The 16,342-nt window shown below is 49.6% G+C and overlaps 2 protein-coding genes across 2 annotated transcripts in view; both read left to right on the forward strand.

Annotated features, from left to right (window-relative positions):
• Window positions 1-711: 711 nt before the first annotated feature.
• On the forward strand, window positions 712-10,250 carry AQP10 (aquaporin 10). The gene is made up of 6 exons (XM_058160630.1): window positions 712-966; window positions 4,085-4,211; window positions 5,930-6,067; window positions 6,413-6,531; window positions 7,553-7,770; window positions 9,396-10,250. Exons 1-6 carry the CDS (start codon window positions 862-864, stop codon window positions 9,649-9,651), a joined length of 963 nt encoding a protein of 320 aa, XP_058016613.1. The 5' UTR covers window positions 712-861; the 3' UTR covers window positions 9,652-10,250.
• Window positions 10,251-15,509: 5,259 nt separating this feature from the next.
• Window positions 15,510-16,342, forward strand: part of ATP8B2 (ATPase phospholipid transporting 8B2) — a 40,429-nt gene continuing 39,596 nt past the window's right edge. Inside the window, exon 1 of the mRNA XM_058160479.1 lies at window positions 15,510-15,698. The gene's annotated coding sequence lies outside the window, so the exon portion shown is untranslated. The remainder of the gene's footprint in view (window positions 15,699-16,342) is intronic.

Here is a 16,342-nt window from a genome sequence, read left to right on the forward strand (position 1 = left end):
AGTACGAGTCGGTTGTCTTAAGCATTTGAATTTCGATCCCCTGTCCCCCACGACCGTCATAAGTACGAGTCAGCTGCCTAAGTGTCTGAATTTCGATCCCGTGTCTCCCACAACCGTCATAAATATGAGTCAGTTGTCTTAAGCGTCCAAATTTCGATCACGTGACAACCCCTCACCCCCGGAAATGCTGCAACGGCCATAAGCCGTTGCCACTTCGGTCACTAAGCAAACGGTTGTAAGTCGAGGACAACCTGCGTATATTAGAACTTCCCCCCCCCGCTAGATTCAAACCCAAAACCACTTGGGACCAACCTCAGCTCCTTTGCCCACCCTCTCCCCCCCCCACTTGACTTCGGGGCCTCAACCTTGGCCCCCGTCCGACCTGGCAGGGCTATCCTTGGGCGCGTCCTGTGTGCGAGAGAGGCCCGTGTGTGCACAATACACACGGTCTATGTGTGTGTGTTTGTACCGTTCTGACATCCCAAAGGGCAAGGCCGGCGGAGAATGCCAAGATGCCAAAACGTTCACGCCCAACCTCCGGAGCCAACCGGGGTGCAGAATACCCCAACCCTGGCGGAACGAGCTTCCCCACTTGAGCAAGTCTATCTTTCTCTCCTCCTCCTCCTCCTCCTCCTCCTCCTCCTCCTCCCTCGCCACCCACCCACCGTGTCCCCCCCCCACACCTGCTGGCCCATGACCGGTCCTTCCCCTCTCCTGCCCTTTGCCCTTACGTAACCGCATGGCCAGGTAATTAATCAATCCTGAATAATTACCTATTATCATCCGGAGAAGGAGGAGGAGGAGGCATATATCGCCTTGCGGGCCAGCTCCGTTCTCTTCCCTCCTCGCGCCAGCCCTGCCATGTCTTACGCCCGCTGGCTGGACACACTTCGAACCCGTTGCCGGCTTCGCAGCCACCTCCTGCGGCAATGCCTAGCCGAATTCCTTGGCGTCTTTGTTTTAATTGTGAGTTTTCCCAGTTGTGGGTTTCGGGAGGGTTTTTTTTTTCCAGCTGGTGGGTGGGGATGCATAGAATTTGTCCAGGTGGGCTTCACCACCTGCAGTGCTTAAGAGAGGTTGCCCTGCAGGCGAAAGGAGAATTCGGAGGTGGGTTGGGAGAGGTTTGGGGAGAGGCGGTGGGGGGAGTCGGGGGCGGGTGGGGTGTCTTAATTTTTGGGGAGGGGGGAAACAAAATTGAAGGTTGAAGGAGGGTCTTCGATGAGGGTCTTCAAACCTGCCCACGAAAGGAGTTTGTCCCTCTCCTAATGCTTTCTTTTATTCCTCTCCTTGACATGGATTTATAATTACGTTTACACTCGTATCTGTCATAAAATACACGCTTGCTGAAATAAATCCATAAAATAAATAATATAAGTTACGGCAATGGAGAAATATTTCTTTCCCTTCCTTCCTTTCCCTTCCTTCCTCCCTTCTTCCTTTTCTCTCTCCCTCGTTCCCTTCCTTTCTTCCGTCCCTATCCCTCTTTCCCACCCTCCCTCTCCCCTTCCCTTCCCTTCCCTTTCTTTCCTCCCTTCCTTTTCCTCATCCTTCCCTTCCTCTTCCCACCCTCTCTCATCCTTCCCTCTCCCTCCCTCCTCTCCCTTGTTCCCTTCCTTTCTTCCTTCCCTTCCTTTTTTCTTCCCTTCCCTTCTTCTCCTTCCTTCCTTTTTCTTTTTCCTCCCTTCCTTCCTTCCTTCCTTCCTTCTTCTCCTTCCCTCTTCCAGCTCTCCTCTCCTTCTTTCCTCTCCTCTCCTCTCCCCTCTCTCCCTCCCCTCCCCTCCCCTCCCTTTTCTGCCTTTCCTTTGTTTTTTTCCTCCCTTCCCTTCCCTTTCTCTACTCTCCTTCCTTCCTTCCTTCCTTCCTTCCTTCCTTCCTTCCTTCCTTCCTTCCTTCCTTCCTTCCTTCCTTCCGCTTTTGAGTAGCTTCTGTCGGCAGCCTCCTCTCCTCCCTCCTATCTCTTCTCTAAAACATAAAATTATCAAAACCCAGGGCTTGTGGGTTCAAACCTGGGTGCTTTTTTATGTGTAAACCTCTTTTTTACACAACTGGAGTTTCACGCAGCGGACCGACCGCTGACAGACTATCGTGACCTGTCAAGTTATTTATTTGCTTGGCCGGGATATTTTGCTCTCCCTGGTACATTTTTAACTAAAAGTGCAAATATTCAGTTGTCTTTTAAACGGCTGCAGGAATGGCCCATGCAGGAAATCCCCAACTACCGGTAGTCCTCATTTAGCGACCGTTCAAAGTTACAACCGCACTTAGGACCGTTTTTCACACTTGCGACCCTCGTCACGTGATTAAAATCCAGACGCTTGGCAACTCATACTTTATGACAGCCGCAGTGTCCCGGGGTCACGCGATCCCCTTTTGTGACCTTCTGATTCACTTAGCGCAACCGTGTTCCTAATTTAAGAACTGCAAGGGATTCGCTTCACAAAGGTCGTAAAATGGGGGGGGCAAAACTCACTTAACGACCGTCCCGCTTAGCAAGAGAAATTCTGCGGCTCCGTCGTGCTCCTAAATGGGCCCCTGCATCGTTGCAATACCTGTCATTTCTGCCTGCAAGGGAGTGAGATCAAACAGCAAGCCCATCCGCGCAGCTAAAGGAAAAGTAGGTTATAAGCATCATCGTCCTTAACGGCCTAGATTTCTCGCTGCGGGGAGTTGTCGGTATCTATCCACATTCTTCCGAGCCTGGAGCCTCTTTGCGGCTGTCAGTCACCCCGGGACAAAAATTATCTTTGAATTTGGAAAGTGTTTCTCCTGCTTATTTGCACCCCAGCCCTGGAGTGGGCGAAGCGAAAATGGTAACGCGCGTCTCTCTCACTCGCGACCGAGAATGGCGAAGCCAGCCTAGCAGGTTCTGCCTCTTCGCTGCCAATTTGGCAAACCAAAGGATATTTGGCTTTTCCCTTCAAGTTGGCACCATCGTGGTTGGCCGACAATGTTCTCCTTGGAATCTGGGAAGAGATTCCAAAAAGAGGCAGGAAGTAGAAGAAGAAGCGGGCGGGGGTGGGGGGAACGAGGAAGGAAAAAGGAAGAGAAAAAGAGAGGAAGGAAAGGAGAAAGGGAGGAAGGAAGGCGACGGAGATGACAGAGGAAGGAAGGAATAGAAAGAGGGAAGGAAGGAAAAAGGAGAAGGGAGAGAGGAAGGGAAGGAAAGGAAAGGAAGGAGGGGAGGAAGAAAAAAGTAAGAGAAAGAAAGTGGAGATGACAAAGGGAGGAATAGAAAAAGGGAAGGGAGGGAGGGAGGATGGGTAAAAAAGGAGGGGAGGAAGAAAAAGAGGAGAAAAAGGAAGAAGAGAGGAAGGGAGAGAGGGAGGGAGGAGGTGGAAATGACAAAAGAAGGGAAGGGAGGGAGGAAGAAAGAGCTAAAGAAGGGAGGGGGAGAGGGAGGAAGAGAAAAGGAAGAGAAAGAGAGGGAGGAAAGGAGAGAGGGAGGGAAGAGTTGGAGATGACAGAGGAAAGAATAGATCAAGGGAAGGGAGGAAAAGAGGAAGAAGGGAGGAAGGATGGGAAGGAAAGGAAGGAGGGGAGGAAGAAAAAGGAAGAGAGAGGGAGGAGTTGGAGATGACCGAGGAAGAATAGAAAAAGGGAAGGAAGGAAAAGAAGAAGGGAGAGAAGATGGGAAGAAAAGGAAGGAGGAAGGAAGAAAAAGAGAAGAGAAAAAGGAAGGAAAGGAGAGAGGAAGGAGGTGGAAATGACGAAAGGGAGGAATAGAAAGAGGGAAGGGAGGGAAAAAGAAAGGAAAGGGAGGGAAGGAAGAAGAAGGGAGGGTAAGGGAGGAAGGGAGGAAGGAAAGGAGAGAGCGATAAGGAAGAGAAAAGGAAGAGAAAAAAAGGAAAAGAAACAAAGGGAGGAAAGAGATGGAAATGACGAAGGAAGGAATAGAAAGAAGGGAGAGAGGAAGGGAAGTAGGGAGGGAGGGAACAAGAAGGGAGGAATAAGGGGAAGGAAGGAAGGAAGGGAGAGAGGAGGAGGAGGAGGAAAGGAGGGAAGGAGGGAGGTCTGATGAGGGTGGGGAGGGGTCAGGAGAGGAGAAAGGCCAGAAAATTAATTTCAATTTTCCTTCTTTTCCTAGGTCATCACCCTCAGCGCCTCGGCCCAAAACGTCACCAGCGAAGGGACCAAAGGCAATTTTTTAAGTTCCTCCTTGGCCAGCGGGGTTGCCGTCATGGTGGCCGTCCACGTCTCGGGGGGCGTCTCAGGTGGGGCCCCCTCCTGCATACCCCTGTCCCCTCCCCCCACCCCGACCCACCCCATTGCAAGGCCACCAGATATGTAATTTAAAGCCAATGCATTTAAAGCGAATAAAACAGGCGATGTATGGTAGCTGGAAGGAGAAGTGGGCTTGGTTCTTCCCGCCGTTAAGTGAATCGCCGGCTGGTCCTTAAGCAAAACCAGCCTATCCAATGAGCGGTTTGGGCTATTGTCTATCAGAAAACGGTGGGAAACGATTGTCGATCCCAGTCCTGTTAAAAGCAGGCTGGCTGGGCGGGGGGGGGATTCTGGGAGTCAAAGCCCAGCCCTCTTAAAGTCACCAAAGTGGAGAAATATTATAATAGTTAATAATGATGTTGGTGTTGATTGACAGGAATCTCTCCCTCTGTCTCTCTGTCTTTCTTTCTTTCTCTCTCTTTCTGTCTCTCTCTTTCTCTCTGTCTTTCTTTCTCTGTGTGTGTGTCTCTCTTTCCCTCTCTTTGTGTGTGTGTGTGTGTCTTTCTCTCTCTCTGTCTCTCTCTCTCTGTCTCTCTGCCTTTCTTTCTCTCTCTTTCTGTCTCTCTCTTTCTCTCTGTCTTTCTCTTTGTCTCTTTCTGTCTTTCTCTCTCTCTCTCTCTCTCTCTCTGTCTTTCTTTCTCTCTGTGTGTGTCTCTCTTTCCCTCTCTTTGTGTGTGTGTGTGTGTGTGTGTGTCTTTCTTTCTCTCTCTCTGTCTCTCTCTTTCTCTGTCTCTCTCTCTTTTTCTCTCTCTCTTTCTCTCTCTGTGTGTGTGTCTCTCTCTCTTTCTTTCTCTCTCTCTCTGTCTCTCTCTTTCTCTGTCTCTCTCTCTTTTTCTCTCTCTCTTTCTCTCTCTCTGTGTGTGTGTCTCTCTCTTTCTTTCTCTCTTTCTGTGTGTCTCTCTTTTTCTCTTTCTCTCTGTTTCTCTCTCTTTCTCTGTCTCTGTCTCTCTCTTTCTCTGTCTCTCTGTCTCTCTCTCTTTCTCTCTGTTTCTCTCTCTTTCTCTGTCTCTGTCTCTCTCTTTCTCTGTCTCTCTGTCTCTCTCTTTCTCTCTGTTTCTCTCTGTTTCTCTGTCTCTCTGTCTCTCTCTGTCTCTCTCTTTCTCTGTCTCTCTGTCTCTCTGTCTTTCTCTCTGTTTCTCTCTCTCTCTCTGTGTGTGTCTCTCTTCTCTTTCTCTCTTTCTCTCTGTCTCTCTCTCTCTTTCTTTCTCTCTCTCTCTTTGTCTCTCTCTCTTTCTCTCTCTGTGTGTGTGTCTCTCTCTCTTTCTTTCTCTCTTTCTCTGTCTCTCTCTTTTTCTCTCTCTCTTTCTGTGTGTCTCTCTCTTTCTCTGTCTTTCTCTGTGTGTGTCTCTTTCTTTCTCTCTCTCTCTGTCTCTCTCTCTCTTTCTCTCTGTGTGTGTCTCTCTCTCTTTCTTTCTCTCTCTCTCTTTGTCCTTTTCTCTCTCTGTGTCTCTCTTTCTCTGTCTTTCTCTCTGTGTGTCTCTCTCTTTCTCCGTGTCTCTCTCTCTCTGTGTCTCTCTCTGTCTCTGTCTCTCTGTCTTTCTCTCTCTCTGTCATTCTTTCTCTCTTTCTCTCTCTGTGTGTGTCTCTCTCTCTTTCTTTCTCTCTCTCTCTCTTTATCTGTCTTTCTCTGTGTGTGTCTCTCTCTTTCTCTGTCTCTCTCTCTCTCTCTCTCTGTCTCTCTCTCTTTGTCTGCCTGTTTGTCTCCTAGGAGGACACCTGAACCCAGCCTTCTCACTCACCCTGTGCCTCCTGGCTCAGTTTCCCTGGTGGAAGCTGCCCATTTATTTTCTCATCCAACTCCTGGGGGCCTTCATGGGGGCTGGCACAGTCTACGTCCTTTATTACGGTAACCAGATCGCCTCGGTGAGGATGTTGGGGGTGGGAGGGTATCTCGTCTTGGCCAGCTTCCCACTTCTGGGTCACGACGGCCGGACGCCCTTGATCCTGCAGAGGCCAAAGCCAAGAAGGCTTGGGTGATCTTGGGGGCAGAAGGAACGCTGAGGACTAGTCGCTTAAGTAAGCTGTTCTGAAGATCAATACAGCCCTTCCTGTTTCATTTGGATCAGGGGACCCTCTTGGGTCACGTGACCTCGGAGCCCACCCCCCAGGGTCAACTGGGAAGGGGACCTACGATTAATGCTGCTCTTTTGTTGTGGTTTTTTCTCTCTCGCTCTCTCTCTTCTCCTTGCAGACGCCATCCACAGCTACAGCAATGGGACCCTGAGGGTGACGGGACCCCGGGAAACCGCCTCCATCTTTGCCACCTACCCGGCCCCTTACCTGTCCATACCCAATGGATTTTTTGACCAGGTGAGATGAGCAGCCCCCTCCTGCAGGCTGCTGGGATATCGGTTCTCCTTTGCGTGCTCACCCTGATCCTTCCTTCCTTCCTTCCTTCCTTCCTTCCTTCCTTCCTTCCTTCCTTCCTTCCTTCCTTCTTCTTCCCTCTCTCTCTCTTTCCCTCCCTTTCCTATCCCTCTTTCTCTCGTTCCCTTCCTTCCTTCCTTCCCTATCCTTCCCAACATCCTCCTTTCCTTTCCCATTCCTTTCTTTTCCTTCCTCTTTTCCTTCTTTGCTCCCTCCCTCCCTCCTTTCCTTCCCAACCTTTCTCCCTTCTTCTTCCTTTCCTTCCCTCCCTCTATTCCTTCCTCTGTCATTTCCATCTCCTCCCTCCCTCTCTACTTTCCTTCCTCTTTTTTCTTTGTCTCTCCCTCCCTTCCCATCCCTTTTTCCTCCCTCCCTTCCACTCTCCCTTCTCCCTTCTTTCCTTCCTTCCTCTGTCAGTTCCATAGCCTCCCTCCCTCCTTTCCTCTCTTTTTCTCTTCATTTTTTCTTCCTCCTCCCTCCTCCTTTCCTTCCTCTCTCTCTTTCCTCCCTTCCATCTATTCCTTCCTTCCACTCTCTTCTCCCTTCCTTCCTTCCCTCAATTCCTTCCTTCACCTCTCCCTTCTTCCCTTCCTTCCCTCTATTCCTTCCCTCCTCTCTCCCTTCCTTCCTTCCTTCCATCTATTTCTTCCCTCCTCTCTCCCTTCCTTCCTTCTTTCCCTCTATTCCTTCCTTCCTCTCTCCCTTCTTTCCTTCCTTCCATCTATTCCTTCCTTCCACCCTCTCTTCTCCCTCCCTTCCTTCCTTCCTTCCTTCCTTCCATCTATTCCTTCCTTCTCCTCTCCCTTCTTTCCTTCCTTCCCTCTATTCCTTCCTCCCTCTGTCATTTCCATCTCCCTCCCTCCCTCCCTCCTTTCTCCTTTTTTTTCTCTTTCTTTTTTTCTTCTTCCCTCCTTCCTCGTTTTCCCCTGCTGCGTCTCCTTCCTGGCTGTTTTTGATTTCCCAGGTGTTGGGCACAGGAGTTCTGGTGGTGGGCATCTTGGCCATTATCGATGCCAGGAACAAACGCATTCCGCCTGGATTGGATCCGTTGGCCGTGGGTCTCCTGGTCTTCAGCCTCAGCGTAGCCATGGGTGCCAACTGCAGCTGCGCCATCAACCCGGCTCGGGATTTGGGGCCACGGCTGTTCACCTATGTTGCCGGATGGGGTCCCCAGGTATTCAGGTGGGTGTTTCCCCCCCTCCCCGAATTTCCACTCAGGAAGCCAAGTGAGGTGTGCTAATCCCCAAACGCAGAAAATGATAACTAGCGGCTGCTAAATTTTACAATTCCATTCGAAATCTTCGTGCTGCGGAAAATCAACCCCTTTCTCGCCAAAGACGCCCGAAGCTCAAAATTCAGTCATTATACACCCTCTCTCTCTCTCTCTCTTTTTAACTTCTCTATATTCTATACAGGTAGTCCTGGACTTACGACCGCAAATGGAGCCCCCGATTTCTGTGGCTCAGCGAGACCGCTGGGAAGTGAGCTCTGTCCCGTTTTACGACCTTCCTTGCCACAGTCGCGAAGCGGATTCCCGGCGTTAACTTAGTACCACGGTGGTTCAAGCCAATCCGGATCCCCCCGCAGACTTGACTGGTCAGAAAGTCGCAAAAAAAAAAATGGGATCACGTGACCCCTGGGGAATGCTACGACCGTCGTAAATATGAGTCGGTCGCTGAGCGTCTCAATTTTGATCAGAGTATCCTGGCGGGGGGGGGGGTGTCACGTGATCTCCTTTTGCGACATCCACGGGGAAGGCGGGTTCGCTGAACAACCCTGCTACGAATTTAAGAATTGCGGCGATTCGCTTAACAACCATGGCAAGAAAGGTCGTAAAAAAATGTTTTATCATATGTGGTGACTTGTGACAAAGCAAAAAAAAATAAAAAATTGGGCAAAGATACACAGGTGGCTTAGAGATGGAGCCTCTCGCCTCTCAGTCAAGAGGCTGTGAGTTCGATCCTAGGTAGAGGCAGATATTTCTCTTTCTGGCCACAATGAGAATATTATCTGCTGAACAAAACTCCGCACTTGCAACAGGAAAGGCATCCGGCCAGTAAAACACTCCGCTAGCTCCATTCGGTTGCCCAGACTCCACCTCGCAAGGGATTACGGGGTCATTAAAAGAATACGATGATACACAGGTGGATAGAAAAAGATGACAGGGAAGCATGTAGACTTTAAACCTCAACTCTTTTTTGATTAAGTATAATATCAGGAAAAAAAATTGATAAAAAGTCTGTATTTTATATGACACGCTTTAATAGTAGCAAAGATTATCTTCGCACATTACTGGAAAAACGAATATACCCCGCGAGATGAAGAGATAAGTCAAGAAGATATTAGATTGAGCAGGAATGGACAGATTGACATTGAAAAGTAAACAGGAAAAAAGGCACCAGATTATTATCAAACGTGGAATCGATTTTTAACAGTGGCTGGAAAAAAAGAGGTGGCGATTAAGAACGTAAATTTGTAAAATTCAGCAATAATTACCCAGACGACACGATGTTCATTAAGAAACGTATTTCATCGAAAACCAATTAAAAAAAACAAAAAACTGCGGCGATTCGCTTAACGAATGTGGCAAGAAAGGTCGTAAAAACGGCCCAAAGCTCACTTAACCGCTGGCTCGCTTAGCAGCGGAAATGTCGTGCTCCGTTCTGGTCGTAAAGCGAGAGTCTCCTGCTTGGGTGGGTGGGGGTTGGACTAGATGACCTACAAGGTCCCTTCCAGCTCTGTTCAAGGTTATTTGTCTCTCAACTCTGTCTAACTTTACCCTTCCTCTCTCGTTTTTGCGCTTCCAGTGCCGGACACTGTTGGTGGTGGGTTCCCATCGCCGCCCCCATGTTGGGGGCCGTGGTTGGGACGGTGGTCTATCAATTCGGAGTCGGGTTTCACCACCCAGCGGATCCGAAAGAGCCGGAAAACTCGATTCCGGAAAAACTGGAGCTGGGACGCGAGAAAGAGATGGATTTACCTGTTTACGTCGTGAACGCCTACGCCGAATCGTGGACGGGTGCCGGTCCGGAGTCCCGCTCGTCCGGCGAACCCCCAAAATGAGGCCTGTGAGCAGGACGCTAAGAGAGGCGGCTTCCTCCTTCGTTCCCTTTTGGATGTATTGAGGGGGGGGGCGTCTTCCTAAATTTGGGATTTTGTATTGAACGAGACCTGGAAAGGGAGATTCTGTTGTTTGTGACGGTGGAGGAAACGAGCGCTGGGTATCCGAGGAAGGACCTACGAATGAAGATCGTGCTTCCGTTGCGTGCCAAGGCTGGAGTTTGGCACAAGCGGGGCCTTTTCGGCAGTGGCCCCTTCACTGTGTACAAACCAGCAAGAATTATTTCTCTGGTCCCGTTTTTGGTGTGGAAAAAGGGGCATTTGAGCCCCCTCCAAGTCTATTTCAAGTCTCCAACAAGCATCTCCAGACTCCGCCGGCCAACGACTACGTCGGCGGTCACTTCCCGGGAAAAACGGCGCCGAGACGGCCACAATTGGACAGCCTGTTTTCAAACTCTTCCGCACTCGGGTTGCAGGGATGGTTAAGACCATCTTTTTCACGTCGTTAAGAGGAACGCCGGAGATCTGAGCTAAGGATCTTTGGTGGGGGGGGGTGTGTCTCCGAAAGCGTGCGTGTGTCAGAAATAAATTATTTATTTTCACCTCGGCATGGCGACAAGTAGTCCTCTTTTAGTGACCGTTTGAAGTTTACAGTGGCACGGGGAAAAAAAAGTGACCAAGGACCGTTTCTCGCACTTATGACCGTTGCGGTCAAAATTTAGATGCTCGGCCATTGACTCGTATTTATGACGGTTGTAGTGTCCCCGGGGTTGTGTGATCCCCTTTTGCAACCTTCCGACCAGCCCAGTCAATGGGGAAGCCCGATTCGCTTAACAACCGAGTTATTCATTTATCAGTGGCGGTGATTCGCTTAACGACGGTGGCAAGAAAGGTCGTAAAACTCACCTATGTCCCACTTAATGACAGAAATTTTGAACTCAAGTGTGGTCATAAGTCGAGAACTCTCTGTATTGGCCCTTAAGATGCAGACTTATCTGAGAAGGGAAGTCCAACGGGGAAACTGAGGAAGCAACGTTCACTCCCGGGCTGAATCAACACATTTCGGAACTCAAAAGTTGGAAATTAAACTGCGGCTGCTACGCAACGATTGTGCAACGCACAAGGCACAAAAGTCGCATCCGACAGCCTCCGGGAAGGAATTAAGGAAGAGAAATACGGGGTAACAGGGACATAAAATGTAGGGTAAAGCTTTTAACCCTGATTGTCAACATCCTGGTTGGCGATTGCTGGCAGACGAATGCAGGGTTAGATAAATCTCAAACCGGTTAGGTTGGGTAAAGCAATATTCAGGAGCCAGGAATCCTAAGGGAAGCCTCCTCAGCCAGGAGCAGTCTATCACATATGTGGGATAAGTCCCTCCAGCTGTTTTTTTTTTCTTTTTAAATTTCCTGAGCTTTCAGGATGTTTCTGATTGGCTTCCCGAGGATCCAGGCTGACGATTGGCTGAAACGAACCATCTTTAAAAAAAAAAAAAATTGGATACAGGTAAGTCCTCGACTTACAACCACAACGGAGGCCCAGATTGATGTGGCTGAGCGAGGCCTTTGTTTAAGTGAGGTTTGCGTACGTTTTTTGTTGCTGTTGTCATCGTCGCCGCCACCACCGTCGTTAAGCGGATCCCTGCCCTGGCTACGTTCGTGATGCGGTCGTTCAGTGAGTCCGATTTCCCTGTTGAATTTTGCTCAGGTCGCAAAAGGGGGATCGGACAATCCCGGGGGACGCTGTGACCGTCATAAATACGAGTCCGTTTGGCCAAGCATCTGTATTTGGATCACATAAAGCGGGGAGGCTGTCACGGTCGTAAGTGTGAAACACGGTTTTTTTTCACCCCCAAGGCCGTCGTAAGTTCAAGAGCCATCGTAAGAAAAAGGGCCAGCTTTTTTTGGGAAATCAGCCAAGCCCTAAAACAGAAGAACAGAATAGAATAACAGAGTTGGAAGGGACCTTGGAGGTCATCTAGTCCAACCCCCTGCTTAGGCAGGAAACTCTACACTGGAGGAAAAGTGTTTGTGTGTTTGTGTCCCTGTGTTTGTGTGGTTGTATTGTGTGTGTGTGTGTGTGTGAGAGAGAGAGAGATGCACCAAAGTGCCCAAAAAACCAAAACAACAACAACAACAACAACCTTTCAGTGTTGGACATTATCCAGAGCGGTAAGCTTTTATTTTTGTTTTTAAAGTAGCTGGCACACATTGCCACGTTCCCGAAACGCAGCGTGGCATCGTGCCCACCTCCAAAAATTGATCCGTGCCCCATTCCTGCCACTAGAGGCTCCTAAATTGTGGGGTTTGGTGTGTGTGTGTGTTGTTTTTTTTTGGGAGGGCTTGTGAGCACAAGACAGGCCCTTGGAATGTGGACTAGTGACTCCCGGGCAAGGCCCGGCATGTCTGGGTGCCGAGATCGAGACCTGCAGTGCTCAGCATCGAAAAGATTCCCAAAAAAAACGGCCAAGAAGATCTCCCCGTTGAAAAGCTAATTTTCCAGTTTTGGTTGGTTGGTTGGTTGGTTGGTTGTTGGTCTGTGGGGTGGTGTGTCTTCCCGCAACAGCATACACAACAGCCGCAAAATTGCAAAAAATGTGTCCTTCTCCAAAGCTTACAAGCTCCTTCGCCTCTCTAGTTTTCCTTCCTTCCTTCCTTCCCTCCCTCCCTCTCTCTGTCTCCCTCCCATCTTTCTCTGTTTCCCTTCCCCTCTACTCCCTTCTCATTTTCCTTCCTTCCTTCCCTTTATTTTCCTTCCTCCCTTTCTCCCTCCTTTGCTGCGTTTTCTTTCGTTTTCCTTTCTTTTCCTCCCTCTTTTCCTGCCTGCCTGCTTCTTTCTTTTTCTTTCTTTCTCTTTCTTTCTTTCTTTCCTTTCCTTTCTTTTTTTTCTCTTTCCTTTTCTTTCCTCCCTCCCCTCTATTTTCCTTCTTTCCTTCCTTTCTTTCTCCCTCCCTCCTTCCCTGCCTGATTTTCTTCCTTTCTTCCTTCCTTCCTTCCTTTCCTTCCTTCCTTTTTTCTTCCTTATTTTATTTATTTATTTATTTTTCATATTTTTATACCGCCCTATCTCCCTAGGGACTCAGGGCGGTTCACAGCCAAATAAAAATATACATATAAATACAAAATAAAACATCAGTTAAAAAACTTATTACAAATGGCCGAATAATTAAAAATAACAATATACATAATAAAACCCATTTAAAACCAATTTAAATTTTAAAATCTAGTCCAGTCCTGCGCATATAATTCCTTCCCTCCCTCCCTTCTATTTTCCACCCTCCTTCCCTCCTTTTCCTTTCTTTTTTTTTTGTTTCTTTCTTTCCTCCCTCCCTCCTTCCCTGCCTGCCTCTTTCCTTCCTTCCTTCCTTCCTTCCTTCCTTCCTTCCTTCCTTCCTTCCTTCTTTCTTTCTTTCTTTCTTTCTTTCTTTCTTTCTTTCTTTCTTTCTTTTTCTTTCTCTCACTCTCTTTTCTTCCTCCTTCCCTTTATAGACATTTCCCCCAGATTTTATGTATTCCAGATATCCCTTAACAACAGTTCATTTACTGAACTTTCAAACTTTTCGGCATCCCGGATAAAAAGTGACAAGAGGATCGTTTTTTCACACTTACGACGGTGGCGGCAACCCCATGGTCACATAACCAACAGCCAGACAGCTGGCAGGATGACTCACACTTACGACGGTGGCAGCATCCTGGGGTCACACGATCCTGTTTGGCAACCTTCCGACGAGCGAAGTCAAGGGGGAAGTCTGATTCCCTTAACAACCGGGTTACTCACTTAACAACCAGAAAGGTTCGTAAAATGGGGCCAAGCTCCCTTTGCAAATGTCTGGCTTAGCGGCTTAAATTTTGGGCTCCACTGTCGTCCGAAGTAGCTGTTAAGGAAACATCTTCACCTCTTAGGAGTTTTGGAGCGAAAACCAAACATTAAAAAAAAAAAGAAATTGGCAAAGGTTCATTTTTCCAGGGGGGGGAAAAAAAAGGGCATTTTAAAGGGAAAAGTTTTGCCTCCAAGGACTCCAGGACTTTCGACCAGCGGCAAGGAATTATTTTACACTTCCCAAGCAAGAAACATTCCTGTGTCATGGATTTTCTTCTTCTTCTTCTTCTTTTTTGAAAGGTTCACCCTTTTTTCAAAGAACCTTTTCAAATGCTCTATTTAAACTCAAGGTGGTTTTTCTGGAATGTTTGTTAAGGAAACTTTATTTTAAAAAAAGAAGGCACGGCGGCAGCGCCTTTAAAAAAAATACGTTTATTTTACCGATTTAATTCATTCATCACCTCATCTTCACCGCCCGTCTTGCTTTTTTTTAAGTGATTCTGAGCGGCTTATGAAACGTTGATTTGGAAAGTTGGGAAAAAAAACCTGGGATGTTTTAAAAAAGGTGGGGCAAAAAAAACCAACAACCCAGATTAGTTGGGGATGATGGGTGTTTTAGTCCTTTATCCGGTCGGGAGGGAGCTGTTTGCAAAGTTTAATGTTTATGGCAAGCTATTAGACACAAAAAAAGCTCAGGATAAAAACAGATTATTTGTTGGGGGGAGGGGGGAATAAAAATAATACTGGCAGAGAAAAAGGAACTAAATCTATATAAAAGCTGACGCTTGCAGGAGTTGCAATCCAGGGGGAAAGAAAACATAAGTCCTCATATTACGACCATGTTTGAGAGCGGAAGGTCGCTGCCGTCGTATGTTGAGCCAGGACTCAACTTGAAAACCATTTTGAATACGGTTGCTAAGCTGAATCACGCGCCCGACGTCGAGTCACGGGGTCGTCGGTGCGAGTCACGCGGTCGTAAGTGCGAATCCAAGCTGCATGGCCCTTTCGGATCACAAACGCCCATCTTTTCTCCTTTTGGAGGGGGGAGAAAAAGGAAAATGGAAAAAAAAAAGAGAAAATTTGCTTTATCCCCTCCCCTCCTTTTGCAATAAAATACGGATAAGAAGCCGCAGAACCTCCAGGAGAAGGAGCAGTCTATCTTGAAACGGCCCTTTGCAAGGGGGGAGAACTCTCTTGGGTGGGGCGTGGGAAGGCCGAGGACCCTCATTACAAACAGAGAAGAGATTTAAGGCGAGGGGGGCAGCGGAGCGGATGAAGGGAAGGGAGGTGGTGCAGGCCCTGCAGTTATATGTCATTTATTGCATGACATATATATATATAGAACCTCTTCCTCTTCGCTTGATGAAGGGCTGTCGTTTTAATTGCCAGTTTCAGGCCATCCTGCCCAGGATCACCCACGGGAGACGAATGAAATGAAAAGGCTGGGAAAATGGGGCAAGCCAAAGGGAGTGGGTCGAGGCAGGGCGGGGCAGCCAAGGCCCGACTGGATGACCTCGGGGGAAACCCTTCCAGGCTGGATTGCGGGAGGGAGACTTGGGGGGGGGGGGGGAGGAACGACGGGTGGGGCAGCCAGAGGTCCGACTGCATGACCTCGGAGGGACCCTCCCCGGCTGGATTGCGGGAGGGAGACTTGGGGAGGGGAGAAAATGGGGCAGGCGGGGGTCCGACTGGATGACCTCAGAGGGGACCTTCCGGCCTGGATTGCGTGGGGGAAGAGACTGACGACGACTGGGGCAGCCAGGGGTCCTACTAGATGACCTCGGAGGGACCCTCCGGGGCCGGATTGAGGGAGGGAGACTTGGGGAGGGGAGGGAAATGAGCAGCCGGGGGTCCGACTGCATGACCGCGGAGGAACCCTCCCAGGCTGGATTGCGGGGGCGGAGTGGGGGGGGACTGACGGCGACTGGGGCCGCCGGGGGTCCGACTGGATGACCTCGGAGGGACCCTCGGGGGGCCGGATTGCGGGAGGGGGGAAGGAGGGAAGGAGGAAGGCCGCCCCTTTCATCACTTCCGCCCCTCCCTGCTCGCCTCCAGCCGAGCCAGCCGGGCAGCGGGGCTGGGCGGCGCTGGGCTGGGCTGGGCTGGGCTGGCCGGGCCGAGGGGCCGCGGGGACCGCCCGCCACCCACCAGCCGGGATGGAGCCCAGCGGAGGCGGCCGGGAAGAAGGCGGCGGCGGGCGAGCCTCCTCCCCGCCGGGGCTCCGCGCTCAGGTAGGCGGCCGCCGGCTTGGCCAGCCCTCCTTCCCTCCCTCCGGCCGCCCGGCCGCCCGGGGATGGCTTCGAGCCCCCGAGAGGGGTTGGGGGGGTCGCGGAATTGCTTGGGAGAGCGATTCGGGGCTTTGATTGGGAGATCGATCGAGGGATCTGATTGGGAGATCGGCTGAGGGTTTTGATCAGGGGATCGACCAAGGGGTTTGATTAGATCGGCTAAGGGTTTTGATTAGGAGATCGGTTAAGGGATCTGATTAAGAGATCGATTAAGGATCGTTTGGGAGAGCGATTAAGGGATCTGATTGGGAGATCAGCTAAGGGGTTTGATTAGGGGATCGACCAAGGGGTTTGAGTAGGAGATCGATGAAGGGTCGATTGGGAGAGCGATTAAGGGATCTGATTGGGAGATCGACGAAAGGTTTCGATTAGGAGATCGATTAAGGGTTTTGATTAGGGGATCGGCTAAGGGTTTTGATTAGAAGATCGGTTAAGGGATCTGATTAAGAGATCGGTTAAGGATCGTTTGGGAGAGCGATTAAGGGATCTGATTGGGAGAGCGACTAAAGGTTTTGATCAGGAGATCGACGGAGGGGTTTGATTAGGAGATCGATTAAGGGTCGATTGGGAGAGCGATTAAGGGATCT

The sequence above is a fragment of the Ahaetulla prasina genome, chromosome 17, assembly GCF_028640845.1.
Source record: "Ahaetulla prasina isolate Xishuangbanna chromosome 17, ASM2864084v1, whole genome shotgun sequence".
NCBI lineage: Eukaryota > Metazoa > Chordata > Lepidosauria > Squamata > Colubridae > Ahaetulla > Ahaetulla prasina.